This window comes from Charadrius vociferus, unplaced genomic scaffold (genome assembly GCF_000708025.1).
Source record: "Charadrius vociferus isolate BGI_N301 unplaced genomic scaffold, ASM70802v2 scaffold92, whole genome shotgun sequence".
Lineage (NCBI taxonomy): Eukaryota > Metazoa > Chordata > Aves > Charadriiformes > Charadriidae > Charadrius > Charadrius vociferus.
Window position 1 is genome coordinate 4,725,016 of NW_009647874.1, and position 17,752 is coordinate 4,742,767.

A 17,752-nucleotide genomic window follows, 5' to 3' on the forward strand; every position below is an offset into this window, starting at 1 on the left:
TGGAGAGCGGGGGCCAGGGCCGCCAGCCCGGGGTGGTTTTGAGGAGATACTAGCCGTGTTTGGTGCCGAGGGCCGGCCCCGGTCCCCCATCGCCTCATGGGGAGGGAGAGGAAAGCTGGAGAGCGGGGGCCAGGGCCGCCAGCCGGGGGTGGTTTTGAGGAGATATTAGCCGTGTTTGGTGCCGAGGGCCGGCCCCGGTCCCCCATCGCCTCATGGGGAGGGAGAGGAAAGCTGGAGAGCGGGGGCCAGGCCTGCCTCAGCACCATCACCCCCTCACACACATAGACACAGACCTCGAGGGGAACTGGCCTGTGCCCTTTTGATTCACAGCCACCAAAGATGAGACGAAAAAGCAGCGTTACCGGCAGAAAATATCCGAGTACATGACCAGAGCCGAAGACATTAAAAAACACATTGAAAAAGAGAAACAAGGTACGGAGCTGTGATGTACCCTTTCGCACATAAAGACCTGTTGCTACGTGAATGTTTTATGGGCAAGGTGGTTAACAGGAATTGCGATCTTCACTGGAAAAGAGACTTCTTCTCTTTTCAGATGGGAAATACCATAAGCAAATCAGGATAGAGGAAAATGCTACAGGTTTTGGCTACGAAAAGCTTTTCCAAGAGTACCTTACGGAGATTGTTTCAGAAGTTTGGGTGGAGGACCCATACATTAGGCATGTTCATCAGGCAAGTAGATACTCAGTGTAGCTGATACAGATGTAACTACTAAAAAAATTCTAGGTTACTAAATCAAATAAAACTTTTACAGTTGTATAACTTCCTACGATTCTGCGAGATGCTAGTTAAGGGGCCGTGCAAAGTGAAAACAATCCACCTCCTCACTTCCTATGATGAAGTAAGTGTCTAGATTTTGGTTTCTGTTTCCCCGTACTCAAGTGATACCACATACAAACATATATATATATGAAATATTTATTTTTAAATATATATTTGTTCTTACTTACCAGTACTTGTTAGACTGAAGCTCTGATGCCTTCAGCAGAAAACAGAGATTAAGAGAAAAATGAAAATGTGATAGTTGAACATAAGGATATGTTCAGAGTTTTCTGATAACTCTCATAAATTCTCGGTAAGCAGAATCTTAAGTGGAAAAGATTTTTGTGAAACTTTTGTTGTGGAAAATTTCATCAGAACCAAAGCATCTATTGAGATACGTTTTTTTTTCCTCTTCCAATAGCTGTATATAGTTGTCATTTTAGAGGCTTTGATGAGCTAAACCATCTCAAACTATCACTGCATTTATTTTGGCTCAAATGGCAATTTGTATCTTGCTTCAAAGGGCTGAGAGCAAGCTCCTCCTTAGCAAGGGTACCTGTAATGTCTGCTCTTTATCCTGTGTTTGAAACTGTGAATCTGCTTTCATCCAAGTTACTTTCTTTTTGTTTAAGTTATTACTAAAAAAGGTTTTGATGGTGAGTTTAGGAAGAGGTGACCAGAAGTAGAATATATAGTTTAAAAAAAACCCTACCATGTTATTTTTACTTTTAACAGGGTTGTGGGAGGAGTCAGCAGATAAGTGGCTTGGAAGAAATACAAAAATCATTGAGGAATTATGGAGTAACACTGAATATTGAATTTTCATCTTCAATACATGATAGAGAAATTAGGTGGGTGATATGAAAAATCAGTGAATGCCAGTTATTTGAAGTCAAACTACTTAACCCTAGCTTTTGAGACAATTTCTAATTACAGCTGTGGTTAACAAAGTGGAAGGAAGTGGCCCTCACTGGATAAAATCAGCCCTCCGTAGTTTCATGCGTTCTAACTGTGAACATAACAGTAGATACCTCTTTATACAGAACAGTGTCTTCCATGGTTCATACAGGTATCGGCTACAGTAGGAAATAATTGTGATTGAAACAAGAAGCTTGTGCATCATGTGGATATAACTGTTTGGGTTTTTTTATTCAGCATACTCACAGATTCAAATTTGTGAATTTTTAAAACAGATTCAACAATGGATGGATGATTAAGATTGGAAGGGGTCTTGATTATTTTAAGAAACCACAGGTAAGAATGCTTTGACCTCTTACAGTAACTTATACTGTAGAAGAGCTCGTTGTATGTTCACCATGTCAATTCTGTTAATTTCTGCAGGGTCGTTTCAGCATTGGATACTGTGACTTTGACTTGCGACCTTGTCATGAAACAACAGTGGATGTCTTTCATACCAAACATACAAAGAAAATGTGATCGGATATGACTGCTTTTAATGAGTGTTTGTATAAGCATGAAAGACTGGAAGATGCTGCTTGCATCCAGCTGTCCACCCTCAGAAGCAACTCTTCTAAGTAGTTACTCCAGGACAGCTTTTATAATTTTTAAGAATATTTGAGAATTTTCAATCTGAGAAAACACAACTGTACAATTCCTCCATTGTACTTCTCCCATAATCTTAATTAGTTGAATCCACATCTAATTTCATCTTGATTTCATAACAGACCCACAATACTCTCAAAGGCCTCTTTACTGTCTTTTCTATTTTTACTATTAATTTTGTCTTGAGCAAATTTTGGTTTTTATATCTTTAATTGACCACCTCACAAACATTTGAAACTGGGCTGCCACATGTCCTCTTTCGTAAGCAGCCTTATTTATTTCCTTTAATTCCTGTATTCTAGTCACGACTGCTGTTCTGCTGTGTTTTGGTCAATCCCATAATACCTGATTTCACAGACTTGAATAGTAACCCCAAATCTAACATTCCATTTTCCAAGCTCTTTGCATACAAACATTGTAGTGTTCAGTATACAGACGTTTTAGGGTCATCTTGCATGTTTGCATGATGGACTTTGGGCTGGAAAGGATGCAAACAGCTATATTCTTTCCCCTGTCATTCCTGTGTGTTCTTTTATTCCATGATATATGGTCACGTTCCTGATTTCCACCCTTTGCATTAGGTGTGGAAAGGTTGTATGATCCTCTCCCAATCTTTTTTCCCTGACATGCAAGTTTAAAGTCCTTTCAGCTAGTCATGCCAGCCTCAGCTGCAGTAAGCTATTTCCCTGCCACTAAGGTAGTCCCCTAAAAATATAGTAATTGATTTTTAAATTCTTCCAGAAGTTGGATACCCCAAAACTTTGCTAATAATGATTCTAAGGAATATGCTAATTGGAAAGAAGACAAAGTCTCGTCTTTCCTTCATCCTTTGGAAACCAGAAAGTATCACCTGAGCTGCTGCTTCTTCTTATACAAAAGTTCTTGCTCATTGTCGGCAAGAATACGGCAAAGTTGTTTATTCTGATACGAAGAACAGGCAGGGGCCTCTTTTTCAGGTCCCATTAAAATCTTTTCAGCCTCAGGACCGATAGGTGCCTTATGCTTTCTGCATCTTCTACTGCAGTAGGCCTCCACGTTCTGGTAGCGTGTTCATTGCTAGAACTTTTTCTCTCTTCTGTATTTATTTTTGCTGATAGCTGGTGTATTCCATTTTTCCCATTTTTTTAATTTGCTTTATTCTTCTTTTACCGTCTGTCATCTAATGCTGCTATTCTTTTACTCTTGTCTCTAATGCAACAAAGCTATTCCACAGCTATTAAGAAGAAAAAGAGCTGGTCTTCGCTTTGTTCTCTGCGTCACAATTTGCCAGTGGTCTGCCTTCTTTATCCTTTTGCATAATAATGTTTCAACTTTTCAGTGTTACATCAGCAGAAAGAATAACATACGTGCCACAGAAGCTGTACGCAATCAGTGGTACGCAACCAGCTGTACGCAACCCCAAACATTCCATAGAAGCTCTCTAGCTTGCTGCCATGATACTAGGTTTATAGTCACTGTTGTCAATTTTATTCAGTTGTGTATAATATATGCCTATTTTTAATGGGAATAAAGGTTAATTTTTATTATTTGTAATTTTAGTCATCTGTTTGAATTCTTGTCTGCACTACATAAAGTAATTCAAGGAAGCTGGGTAATGTCTTATAGATCAGCCACCTTTGGGAGAAGTTCACTGTAAATACAGTAAGCTTCCCAAATGAAAAGCTTTGTATCTTTTTAACTTAGTCCAGCAATTTCAAAGGTACAGGGGCAAAATAAAAAGCCACCTTAAATATTTTAGATTAACTTTACAGTTTAGTACTTAATTGGAAAGTAAATAAAAATCTTCATGCTTTCTGCATTCTGTAATACAATATGCCTCTGTTCTAGCAGCAAGCCCTTATGATGTGGTCCTCTACAAATACAAGACGCAAGCATGGTCTTCCCTCTTTCGCCTGTTCATTGCTAGAACTTTTTCTGTTTTCTAATTAGACTATAATTCACCAGCTAAGACTACAGATTTCCTTGCGGATCCTGTGGATATGCAATAGCTGTACATATGTATATATAAGCCTTTAGTGACATACCAGTTGGTACTGCCCTGCAATTTTTACTAGTTGGTACTGCCCTGCAATTTTTACCTATAAGTGCTTTATCTCTGAATAGTTCCTTTCTCTGTCAGTATGAACACCATGTATGAAAAGTAACGGGCATCAATGAATGGAAAAAAAAAAAAATTGGAGAAATCTAAGAGTACAGTTCCGCAATCATTTTACTGACTCCAGGCCATGTTTTTCTGTGCTGCCACTCACCCTTACGTAGTCAGGTCATCACCTGGATTGTGCAGCCAGAACTGTCCCTCCTGGCATCGTCTGTGGAGACGAGCTTAAGCCACCTTCCCTGCTGCAGTCAGCTGAGTGTCGTTCAGGCCTACAGTGTGACTGCCAGTCCTAGCTGAGGGCTGGATTCACCCCCGTTGAAGGCTCTCCTTAGCTAAAGGTAGGTTGCTTCTGCCATGTCACTTCCTCCTACTGAGTGCCAGCTTTTAAAGACGACAGTGCGCAAGTAACGTAGTAACAACTCATAGGCCTTTGCAAGCCTTACTTGTTTAGAAATATTTGCTGTTAATGGTTTTGTCTGCAGGATTTAATTGGCAAAGGACTGAAGTATTCATAAAAGGATATGCTGCCTAGGGCATATAATGTGACTGTCTAGAGCATCATGTGAAGAATTTCAGTCACTGCTTAGCACAACCTGCTTATCTGACAGTTTGGTGAAGAATGAATTGTACACCCAAGCAGTATATGACTGTAACTGCCCCACTTGTGCAGAGTTCCTATCAGCAGAGGCTGTCTCTCTGCTCCTCTGTGTTCTCTCCTCTAGCAATAAATTGCTGCTGGTTTGACCTGATCAAAATTGCATTCCGATTATTCTGTGACAGAATTTGGTGCTGTGCCATGGATTCACACATCCTGCTTTGCCTGGGAGGACCCCAGACTGATCCTTGCTGAAAACCCCTTGGTGCCACTCAGAAAGGTAAGTGACCTTTTGAAATCCCTGCTGGAGCTTCAGCTGAGGTTTGTCTGTGGGGACAAGGACATTGGAAGTCAGAATGTCCTTACAAACCTAATCCTTCAGTGACCCTCTTTCTACCTAACTCTTCCTTCATGCCCCAGCCTCAGAAATGTGATTAGGACGGCCCCAAGGACATAGACATCATTGCTGCTTTACTTTCTTTAGGTCAGACTGGTCCTTATTTATCTTGCCCTATTAACAGCAAGATTGTTTCTTCCCTAACTGATACCCGTGTTTCTCGATCCACCTTATGTCTTTAGGTCAGACTGGTCCTTATTTATCTTGCCCTATTAACAGCAAGATTGTTTCTTGCCTAACTGATACCCACATTTCTCGATCCACTTTATGTCCCTCTGATTTTCTTGCAGTTCCCTGATCTTCAAAAGTAGTAAATGCTGTTGGTATTTCAGGACAACCTGTATGTCATCCAGTAACAAACCCTTTGTAACTATCCACCTCATTTCTGGATACCATACTTTCCTTTGAAGTCCCACTAGCCCAGTTAACCTTCTGGGAAAAGACTTCTATTGTGCCATATATTGTGCCCTGACTGGAATTTACCTTGACGTGCTTACACCTCGACAGGGTGAATTTATGGCTTTTTTGCTTGATGAACCTCCCACTCTGAATTTAACTAATTCTACTACTCAAGGGCAGTTTGGTGAAGAAGTTGTATAACATAAAGGTATATAAACTGTGGAACTGCCTCATCTGTGCAGAGTTCACATCAGTGGAGTTTGTCACTGTTGCAATGGATTCTCTCCTATAGCAATAAACTGCTTCTCTTCTGACCTGATCAAAATTGCATTCTGCTTATTCGGCAACAACAGTGAAATATATCTTGAGCCTTTCTTTCATAGTATTACTTTATCTTGAGCTATTGTTTTTAATGTGAAAACTGACATTTTCAGTTCACTATTGCCTTTCATTAGCAAATTTTCTCCTAGGTGGTAACATGAGGAACCTCTTTCTCCTAGATCTGTATTTGCAAGCGTATTTCCTAATGTAGAAGTAGTCTCACTTTTGGCTTAGATACGGGTACCTACAGCAGCAGCGACTCCCAGCTTTGTGTCAGGCAGTGCAGGTACAAAGGAGGCACATATGGCCTCCATCCCAGTTAGCTTCTCCTGCCCTCAGCACATAAACCCCCACACTGAACTTCCAAATCCTTCCCCTGCTTTTGCATATCCATGGACAAAAGCCCTAATCCACGCTGGAACTGCTGGACTAATTCACGACATAGCGGTGAGCTTAGCTTACTGCCATGCTGGTACAGCGGAGGCAGAGGGTCACCAGCACTCTGCAAGTTTCAACTAGAAACCAGGGGGACACCCCTCTCCACACAGCTCCGGGGCTGAGATGTGACTTTTGAGCTACTATCTCCGAGGAGTGGGATGCAGGCTGGGGAATGCACTACAGCAGCACAGCGACAGTTTTCCATCTACCCCATCCCATTGGTGTCAGCCGTTTGTACCTTCTCTGCTACAGAGCCAGTTTGGGACGCCTTCACCATTTTCCCTGGCGTAAGCAGTGACGATGTCTGTCAGCACAGAGCAATACAGGGCTGCAGCCTATTGTAGTGGCTTACATCCCACAGTTTGGGAACCTCGGGCACAGGCAGTGTGAAATCTAATTGCTAGTAGGTAATATTAAGGAAAAGCACAAGATCAAACCACTTTAATAGGAAAAAAATTCAGCTTGTAGAAATTAATGTTTAATTTTGTTTTCAATAAATTAAATAAAAAAGCAGCAGCAGTTTAACTTAATTTTCAAAATGCAAGTCACATTAACGTTATCAGATTCTCACACAGCAGATTCCACCTGCTCTGCAACTCATCATCTTGTGGACACACTCTTAGTAACGTTGTCGCTAGCGTAGTGGTTTCATTTGGGCAAAACTTACTGCCAGTAAGGCTCTTCACCAGTTCACTGCACAGCGCTGGTGGCAGCCACTGCTCTGGCAGATCAATGTTACAGACTTCAATCCTTCCATGCTTTACATCCATATCCACTTTAACGTCAAGAACAGAATCTTTATAGACCATGTCAAAACACGTGTTAACACTGAACTTTGGTGTCTTTCCATATACCCATTCCCAGGTTTGTAGTTCTTTAGTTTTATTATTAATTCCAGGAAGCACAGTCTCATCAGCTGGATTTATTACGGTGATGTGATGATCTACTTGGTGTTGTGTAGCATATTCTTCAGCAATGGCATCCAGGAGCATCTCACAAGTTAAACTAGGATCCTCTTCAAAGAGATTTTTCACGGAGGCAGGCACGCTAGGAGTGGCATTGCTTTTTAGCCCTTTATAAGGACTTTTTAGCACAGCAGATAAAACAAATTTATCTGCATTACAGAGTAATGTACAGTGGTGATAAGCAGTTGTCCGTCCCAGCTTTGCAGCAGTACCTGAGATTTTGTAATGTCTGTCTAGCAAGATGTCATATCTGTCAGTGACATGTACATCTAACTGGGGGCGCAAGGATTTCAGTGCCTTCACAACTAGTTTCAGGTTTTCCATTCGTTCGTATTTTTTTCTGGTTGTAAAGAAAGTCAAATTGATATTGCCTAAGTCATGGTAAACTGTCCCTCCTCCACTTCTCCTCCTGGCTAGTTTTATCTTTTTCTGCCGCAATAGCCTGAGGGTGCATTCCCGCCAGGGATTCTGATGTCTCCCTATTACCACAGCAGGGGAATTTCTCCAAAGGAAAAGGACCTGTCGGTTCTCTAAATTCATGTGGTCGTGGATCCAGTCTTCCACCGCTAGATTTTGGTAAACATCATTAGAAACAGACTGGACAATGAGGCCTCCACTAGTTGTGTTTCTGAAGTCAGCTTTTGGAGTCCTGAGGATGCAGGACAGCTGAAGGCAGTTCTTTAATGATGAGCGGAGTACCATGTTTTTAATAACTGGACAGCAGATGGAAGGAACACTTGATCTGGTAAAGCTGAATGTGGCAAGCGCGCAATCCACTGTTGTGACAGAAAGGAACGGCCAGTGGCAGTCACTCTCTCCCCAAAGAAGCAACGCTCCTCAGCTACTGTGAGCTGCGAGGCATGTCTCTCCTCCTGACGGTAGTGATGCCGTTCAAACCCTGACGCGTACTTAATGTAAAAGCAGGGCTTGTCGGAGTGGCTTCTCACAGTCCTCGGTGCCTAAAAGACCAAAGGAAGAAATGGAATTAAACTCTGTATTTTTCCCTCACTCAATACAGTCTTGTTGGTACAGTTTTGTGTGTTCTGCTAAACTTAGTTTTAGCAGTCCAGTTTTATTAGGTTCGGCGATATTTATTTTTTTTACATTGATCCGATAAGAAAAACAGGGGCATCAAGTTCACGATCTTGTTGAGTCACAGCGACGAGCCAGCCAGGCGCAGGGCTGGCTGCCGTGGAGCCCGCAGCTCCCTACCGAAAGGCCAGGCGAGCCCCGTTCCCCCCCGCCGCCCCGCGGCGATGCACCCCCTGTCTCCCCCCACGGCCGGTACTCACGCCTGCCCGGAGGGGACGGGGACGGGAACGGGCGGGAAGCGGCGGGGCGGCCCCTCAACACGCTCCGCGGCGCCTTCCGCTTCCCGGGGTGAGAGGTGGCGGGGGCGGGACGGCGGAACACCGGGACAGCGCCGCCGGTACGTGAGGCTGCCGCGGAAAGGAGGGAAACCTCGTTGTATGAAACCTCTCGCTTGTGAAACCTCTTTGTCTCATCTCTGTTTAAACAGAGCCTCTTCTACTTTTTTTTTTTTTTTAAACACATTAAAATCATCAAGATAGAAATATTTTAAGCAAATAAAGACGTTCAAGACAATGAATTTAAATAGCTCTGTAGTTTAAAGTTATTCGCCATCAAGGTATTTGCGTACCCTGAGTTCTACCTGAATATCTATTAAATTATTCAGTTAGAAGACTTCCTAGAATTCCTTCTGTCACTGTAAAATAAAAATCCCCTCTTCTTGATCGGAATAAAATGAGACGTTAGTATTTGCATTTTCTCAGTACTGTCACTGGTTAAGTTACTAGAAATTGGAGCTTCTGTACAGGCAATTACTACAAATGTGATGGTGCTATGATTTCTTCTCAGCTTGGCCATGTGGTGAGAAGTGCTTCTCTATTCTGTTGCGTTGAATTCATACCTCTGTTCAGTTAACTGCTTGAGATTTCTTTTGGGTTTCCTTCGGCTTTAGCAGGAATTGAAATTTTATTTCACACACCTTCAAACACTTATCTACACTACTGAAAGACTTTTTTTAGTTTCAAAAAAGACTTTTAAAACTTATTTCTTGAAGAAAAGTCATAAACCTTGAGGAGATTTTGACCATACTTAAAAATCATGAAAGATTGGCTAAGTTCAGTTAAAAAGTTTCTTTGGCAACACAAGGTAACATCTAAGATTCCCAATTATTATTATTAAACTTAGTAATATTTTCTTGGATTACGAATCAATTTCATGGCCTTTTCAGATTAAAAGTTGTCTTAAACAATGGTGGTGCAGGTGGGGAAGGCTGGGAAGGAGACAGAATGATTAGGTGCTGTGCAACCTGCAGCTGAATAAGTTAAGGCTCTTCAGCCTGGTAAAAACAAAAACCAAAACACAACCCACAAAACAAACCTCTTATGGTAAGAGATTGTAAAATGGTAAGTGATACTAAAGAAAATAGGTCAGTGGTGATCTTTACTGTCTCTCCCAACACAGTGACTGTGAAGCATCAGATCATGCCAGCAAGAAGCAGATGCACCACGGATAAAATGAGTGATTCTTCGTTCAAGACCCAGCTGTGCAGTTCCTCGCCACAGGAGGTTCCAGATGATAGAAGGTCTCGTGAGTTCAAAGGGAGACTGAACAAGTTAACACAAATGCACAGAGGCGTGTCAAATAAATACATAGACACTATCCATGGCATTCATGAAGATACAGAAGCTAAATGTTGATAGCATGGTTCATTAACGTGCTGGAAGTAGACAAAGACTAGATAATTAAACATGTATTGCATGCAGCGGATTGTCTTCAGATTTTAATTGATTTAAGCCATTCTCAAAGTCTATCAGACCTTAGCTATAACTCTCCTTTAAATTTACACTGTGGGCCAATGCTCAGCACTACTAGTTGAAGTTTTTATCTACAGTAGTATCTATATGGGCAAATATGTGCTATATACCTCCTGCTAGTGTACATGTATTCATGAAGGATACCTAGGATACCTAGCATGCTTTTATTTCTCATTCCTCCTCAGTATTGGAGTCCCAAGACATGAAGGAATTGTAGAGAAAAAGGGTGGGACAGTGGGTTGTGATAGTTCACGTAGACTGATCCTCTTAAAGAGGAACAGGTATGGGGCATTTTTCTTCTTTTTAGTTCTAGGAATAGGTGGCTTAGGAAGAAACACCAAGTTGATATCCTTATTCAGGTGAACCAGTGAAATTATTTGAGGATACAATTTGGCTTTGGATGTGAGGTGTTTATATGTTTGCTTTACCAATAAAGAAAACTGTTTATGATGGGGCCTGAATTGCCTTTACCTTCTGATTGAAGAAACAGTACTAGAATAGCTATATTCCCTGAAAGGTGAAGGACAAAACAAGGTGGATAAAGGGTGAAAGGCTTCAGAGATTAACGATGTGAGCTTGGGGTTGTTTCCTACTGAAGAGAGCAAGACAGTTCCTTACCAAACTCTTAAAAGAAATGTGCGGGTCTAGCAGGGCAAGCAAAAAGTAACAAACCATCACCAGATGTGTACTGGTGGTCACTAGTGGGAGAAACAGACTCTCAAAGGAGCGTGATGTGGTGTGTGCCCCAGCGCTTGGCATGTTGTATTGTCACATTAAAAAAAAAAAAAGGTGGTAATTATTTTAAGCAGTTTGAAATGGGCTTAACTTGTTGCTAAATTAGACTGGTGATAACTATTCGCTGGGGTGAACTATCCTCTAATGCATAGGATAAAAAGCACATGGTGATTGCCTGTAAAAATGTGTTTATTTAATGTTCAAAGTATTGGAAAATCAACTTTTGAGGCAGTTGGCCGAATGCAAAAGAAAATCCGGGCACTTTGACGCTGGTTAGAGGAAGTGAAAAGCATCTTGTGGGACTTCTGATGTTACTGAAAAACAAAAATGCTGGACCACTTATTTCCAGTTTGGCATGTAACTTTTGGAAATTTGCAATGTGCCGTTTTGCCACGGGGTGTCACTAAAAAGATACTGTGAGATGTTGCACTCTGTTTTTCAAGGTGAAAACTGTGGGCCTAACCAAGGCAATTCTGTTCCTTTAATTGGAACCAGAACTTGCTAAAAATGTGAGGTCTGCAGACTACGAGATGGACAGATAAAAATATCATGGGTCTGTTTCTGATTTGCTGAATGATCTAATAGACATGCAACGATAAATACCTTGAAGAGTGGCTATTGTTGAAGACAAACCTAGCTAGATAATTAGAAATATTCTGGCAGTAAGCAAAAAGTATGAATTTATAAACAGGATTATGTTACATTATAAGCCGGCAGAAGATCCTGACAGAGACACTCAGAATATAGAGTCAGTCCTTGGTAGGAGCCACCAAAAACTGCCTTCGGGACACCTATTCCAGTGTTTCTCTTAGGAATGCAACTCTGGGTTCAGTCTCTCTGTGCGGGAACCCCAAAGCCATTGGGCTACTCTCCTGTGATGGAAGTCTGAGGCAAACATCCATCTGCATAGCTGGTGTTAATTTTCAGAGAGTCCCAGGCAGCAGCCTAAAGAGGATTAATACTTTCTTCATTTGCATAGCAGGAGCTGAATTATGCATGAAGATGTGACTGGGGCAAGAGGGGGGAAGAAGGCTCGTGTTAGCAGAAGAGAGATTGAACAAAGTCACAACAATGCTGATATCTTCTTCTCTTTCTAGACTTGACTTTAAATATCCAGCTTGCCAACTGGACCTCCACAGTAAGAGGTACTCTAGTCACCTTAGCTCTGCTGTTGTCATCATAAATTTTAAACTTTTAAAAGTCTTTAGAAACATAACATTCTCCCAACTCATTTTAGAGAGATTTTTCACATTTTCTATCAGTCCTTAGAACAAAGACCTCCCTGTAAAGATTGGAGGTCTTTGTTTTTCATGGGCCAGTAAATAAGCCAGACTTACGCTGTTGCTGTGGTTTCAAGTCTCATGGCCCAGCTACCTGATAAGCAATTCTGCATTCATGTTTTAGTGTCAATGTAAACTGCTTGAATTTCCCATCAGCCAGCTTGGTGACGACTCTAATAACGAGGTGAAAATAATTATTTGGTTTCATCTGCTGGAAACACAGAAAAGGGGCAAGTCTATCAAATTAACATCAAAACCAGAAAATATCTCTGCCATGTTATGTTGGCTAACAGGACTAGTGGGCTTCTGACTCCTTAAACGGGCCATGCGTTCTGTTGCAGAAACACATCCTTGATGCCTGCCCTAGCCCCATCGATGTAATTTGGAACAAACTATAATGTTTCCACATCTGGCCTAATTTGTCCCAAATTTTCAGATGTGGTATCTGATACTTTCCCAATGGATAAAGTGTACGCACCATGATTATTTCTCTCTTCACTCAGTCTAGTGAGGACTGCATTATGTAGGAAACTGTGAGATGTGGAGAGTGAGGTTAATATAAGAGAGGTCATGTGAGGCTATACTAATGCCATCTTCTCTGTGTACCTACATAAAAACCTTTCTGAATTTGACTTTAAAATTTCTTATGTCTCAATTACTTTTGTATAAATCATGTATTTGCAAAACACAGCGGTGATTATTTTTGCTTTTGAAAACAATCCTGCATGTGAGTTTCATTCTTTCTTTGGTCAACAAAGTTTTGTTTGGTACACAAAGAGAAAAGCAACTGCTCTGCACATTAACCAGCATTAACACGTAGAAGAGAAATCAGTATACGTCACTTAGAGAAAACCATAGACATACCAGAACGAAACCAATTAAAAATATATAATTTCACTCCTAAAATCATTTTTTCGTGAAGAATAATTTTGGTAAAGTTATGAAAACCTGAAATGCTATCTTTTCACATGTTTTTTGGAGATAAACATGATAGTGCAGAGTCTTCTCTGATGATTTCCACCATACCAAAATCAGAAAGTAAGACTTATAAGAAATCCAGGATGAGGAGAGGAAAAGAAAAAAACTCATTTCTCTTGCTCTTTTTCTGGAAGTTAAAATCTTCTAATTTCTTCTCCGTCCTTGGATGAGGAGCATATTTCATAGTTATTACTCACTCCTAATCTCCAAAAAGGTGCGCTCTATCCATGTGTGCTTAATAGTGGCAGCTTGCCAAAAAAAACTGTCATTCACCCGGCATTGTCTCCAGAACATAAAATCTGTGCTAATGCTTAACAGGGAAGAGAGTACCTTTTCCTGGGTTTCTCAGCTTGACTTCAGGACTACCTAGAACAGCCTCTTTCAAAGACTGTTTATATCCATGCCAGACGTGAGCAGGCAATAGGAGTCACAGGATTCACATGGCCTCCTTACCCTTTTCACATCGCTTTCTTCAAAGGCGTCAGTCTTCTCGTCCCTGTCTGTGCTATTCCGAGAAGAGACGTGCAGCTACATGTGCTGTAAATAAGAACTCCTATCTTAGGGTATAAGAAAACATATGAAATAATTTCTTTCATATGATTTTGTTAGTGGAATAAAGAAAAGCGTAATTAGCCTTGTAATACCGAGACATTTTAACTTAACAATGTTTGTGAACCAGTTAATATGTTAGTCCTAGCATTAAAAAACAGGAATGAGTTCAGACTGGGGTTTATCATATGTGTGAAGCTAATGCTTGACACTGTCAAGAAACAAGTGTAATGTTAAAGGTAATACTTATTCTGGGCAATTACAACTGGCACATATATCTTACAAATACATACATAAATTAGATGGGTTTCAGATAGAAGACAAGGTTTAATTAAAGGAAGGCTATTTTCATAAGATTAAGTCTTTCTCTTCTAACACTTATTTTGTTCCTGTCAAGCCAGAGAGATTATATGGCATTTGTTGGCGTTTTCATCTGTAAAAGTGTCTCCCTGGATATTACCTTCTGAAGGAGATGAACCTAATTAGAGTAGAGGTGTTCAGCGGAGCTCCCTGAGCTCACTGCCTGTCCTGGCTGATCAGCTGTGGCAGTTTTAGAATACCCGTCTTCTCTCCTGGGGCTGGACTGACAAGGCACTGCTGCTTGGCTTTGTCTCTGAAATCTTCTGACGTGTAAGCATCGCTCCTGCTGCCTTTCCCTGTCTTTCTCTGAGGCTTTAGGATTAATCAGGGGTAAGGCCTATGCTGCACGTGTGCAGATGGGCCCAGGGAGGTTTGAAGTAAAGGTAGTTAAAGGTGCTTCAAAAACAAAGAATTCCACTCAAACCAACAATGGGATGTATTATTATTGCATATGTCAGAGTATGCCAATCCGTGATAGTCACCCACCTCCCTGTTTCCATGCCCAAATAACTATGAAGTATTGAACCATTATTTGAGGAAGTTGTCCTTTTATCTGTCAAGGTGTGGAGAGAACGTTATGCCACTTGAGGAGAGGCTTGGCTTAGCTCCCCCCTGCCCCAACAAAAAAGCCATTCAAAAAAGGTATAGCAGCAACTGGTCACTCAATATTCATTTGTATTTAAAACCAAAAAGACTTATGAGCACCTTTTCTTGACTTTAGTAATGTTTATTGAGGAACTATGCTATAAGTCATAAACCTGATATCTGAAAGCTTAATTTTCATAGATAACAGTTACTCAAAAACCTCCCAAGATGAAAGCAAATAGAGAAATAATTAAAAATTCTAGGAAGGCAGTGTTCACAAAAATTTATATCAGAATTGATGAAAAAAGGTGTTTACTGATAATTTCGTACAATATTTTACAGTGCATCTTTTTTTTAAATTATTTTTTTAAGATTATTTCTAACCCTTCATTTCATTTTGCCTCTAGCATTTCAGTCATACACACCTGTAAGGACAACAAGTGTTATGATCACCTTTGAAAGCATGATTACAGAGAATAAAAGCATAGAGACTGTGTGCTCACTACACGGAACCATTTAGGTAACCTGTTGTGCTGTTGCTGTGCCAGAAGTTGTTATGTCCCTTGCAGCTGCTTGGCTTCTCTCCCGCAGGACTCCCAAACCTTAGGGGGAAGGGCAATATTCTGAGAATGTGATCAGAATCATAGAATTGTTATGGCTGAAAAAGACCTTTAAGATCATCAAGTCCAACTGTTATCTAACTCTACCAGGCCCACTTCTAAACCATGTTCCTGAGCAACATAGCTAGATGGCTTTTAAATACATCTAGGGATGGTGACTCAACCACTTCCCTGGGCAGCCTGTGCCAGTCTTTGATAGCCCTTTCAGTGTAGAAGTTTTTCCTAACATCTAACCTAAACCTCCCCTGGCGCAGCTTGACACCATTTCCTCTTATCCTGTTGGTTCTAACTTGTGAGAAGAGTCCAATGTCCACCTCGCTACAACCTCCTTTCAGGTATTTGTAGAGAGCAATAAAGTCTCCCCTCAGACTCCTTTTCTGCAGCCTAAACAACCCCAAGTCCCTCAGCCGCTCCTCATAAGACTTATTCTCAAGACCCTTCACCAGCTTTGTTGCCCTTCTCTGGACCCTCTCCAGCACCTCAATGTCCTTATTCACTGTGGGGCGAAGCTTTCAAGAAGACCAACAGCATCCTGGCCTGCATCAGGAATAGTGTGGCCAGCAGGACTAGGGAAGTGATTGTCCCGCTGTACTCGGCACTGGTGAGGCCACACTTCAAGTACTGTGTTCATTTTTGGGCCCCTCACTACAAGAAAGACATTGAGGTGCTGGAGCGTGTCCAGAGAAGGGCAACAAAGCTGGTGAGGGGTCCAGAGCACGAGTCTTATGAAGAGCATCTGAAGGAACTGGGGTGGTTTAGCCTGGAGAAGAGGAGGCTGAGGGGAGACCTTATCGCTCTCTACAACTACCTGAAAGGAGGTTGTAGAGAGGTGGGGGTCGGTCTTTTCTCCCAAGTGATAGGACAAGAGAAAAATGTGTCAAGTTGTGCCAGGGGTGGTTTAGATTGGATATTAGGAAAAATTTCTTCATCTAAAGGGTTACCGAGCATTGGACCAGGCTGCCCAGGGAAGTGGTGGAGTCACCATCCCTGGAGGGATTTAAAAGGCTTGTAGATGTAGTGCTTAGAGACATGATTTAGTGGTGGTTTTATCAGTGTTGGGTTGATGGTTGGACTCGATGATCTTAAAGGTCCCTTCCAACCTAGATGATTCTATAGTTTGAGGGACTTAATCAGTCAAAAAGTTTACTAACTCTTAATTCTTTTGGTTGTGCTTCAGGTGTCTTTAGTGCTGCATGAAGCTTAGAGTGGTCCTGATGTGAAGTTTCATTCCAGTGGCAAGGGGGCTGCGTTATTGCGGTTCAGAGGATGGTGGTGAAATGGGTCAACAGCTGTAGCTAAGTCTTCCCACTTTATGGCAACCATAAAGAATAGTTATTATAGGATATATATTGTCATGTTTTTTCAAAAAGTTCTCTTTCACAAGTTGAGTAAAAGTAGTATTGTGAGTGAGCAAATACTATGTATTCTATCTGTAAATTTGAGTCCTCCGTACTCAGTGAGGTACTGAAGGTACTGATAACTTGCAAATTAGTCTGATCTGTTCTCTTCCCTTTCTGGAAAGACTAGGGCAATGCATATAACTGGAGAAAGTTGTGAGTCCTGCTTTCAGAGAGAACAGAATATTAGGATGGGTTTCTGTCCTGGTTCCAGCAGGGATGGGGTTAATTTCCCCAGGGAGCCGGCAGGGGGGCAGGTATTCCATCCCACCTGACCCATGCCCGGGCTATAAGAGGCTCTAGCCGGAAGAAGAGAGCAGTTGCCACTCGGGGGTTGGCTGCAGTGGTGCGAGTCTGGTTGGTGCACTTCGCAGCAGTATTGTGATCGTGTCTTTATATCCTTTTATCAGTGTTATTGTTTTGTTTTCATCTTCCCTTTTGCTGTTCTGTTAAATTGCACTATTTTAACCCACAAGTTTTCCCTTTCGATTTTTTTTTCCCACAGCTGTGGGAGTGGAGCGAGCGGCTGCATGGTTCTTTATTGCTGGCTGAAGCCAAACCACGACAGTCCTTTTTGGCGCCCAACGTGGGGCTCGAAGGGTTGTAATAACGACAGATCTGACCAGAGCTTGTTAAAATGAATTTCTTGTATACATTTGTCATATTAGTTAGATAGTCGCCGGTTACAATGTTGCTCTGTTTGTTTGCATGGCTGTGTTATGTAAATTCTTATATGCTCTATGTACTCCCTGTGATGCTCTTTGTTATCTCAGGGAGAGAGATCAGGGCTATCATTTTGCTGTCCTGTGCAATATCAGCTTATGATATGATAACATCACTATTGAGGTG

General features: G+C 41.5%; 3 protein-coding genes across 3 annotated transcripts in view; 2 read left to right on the forward strand and 1 right to left on the reverse strand.

Moving 5' to 3' along the window:
* The first annotated feature begins 338 nt into the window (after positions 1-338).
* Positions 339-2,217, forward strand: MITD1 (MIT, microtubule interacting and transport, domain containing 1). The gene is made up of 6 exons (XM_009883091.1): positions 339-432; positions 554-690; positions 773-859; positions 1,516-1,631; positions 1,974-2,034; positions 2,122-2,217. The coding sequence occupies exons 1-6, from the start codon at positions 384-386 to the stop codon at positions 2,215-2,217; spliced, it is 546 nt and encodes a 181-aa protein (XP_009881393.1). The 5' UTR covers positions 339-383.
* A 4,848-nt stretch (positions 2,218-7,065) lies between these two features.
* Positions 7,066-8,306, reverse strand: LIPT1 (lipoyltransferase 1). The gene has a single exon (XM_009883092.1). The coding sequence runs from the start codon at positions 8,256-8,258 to the stop codon at positions 7,137-7,139; it is 1,122 nt and encodes a 373-aa protein (XP_009881394.1). The 5' UTR covers positions 8,259-8,306; the 3' UTR covers positions 7,066-7,136.
* Positions 8,307-8,812: 506 nt separating this feature from the next.
* TSGA10 (testis specific, 10) overlaps positions 8,813-17,752 on the forward strand; it is a 32,009-nt gene continuing 23,069 nt past the window's right edge. Inside the window, 1 exon segment of the mRNA XM_009883130.1 lies at positions 8,813-9,023. Within this exon segment, the coding sequence (XP_009881432.1) occupies positions 8,813-9,023 (211 nt within the window).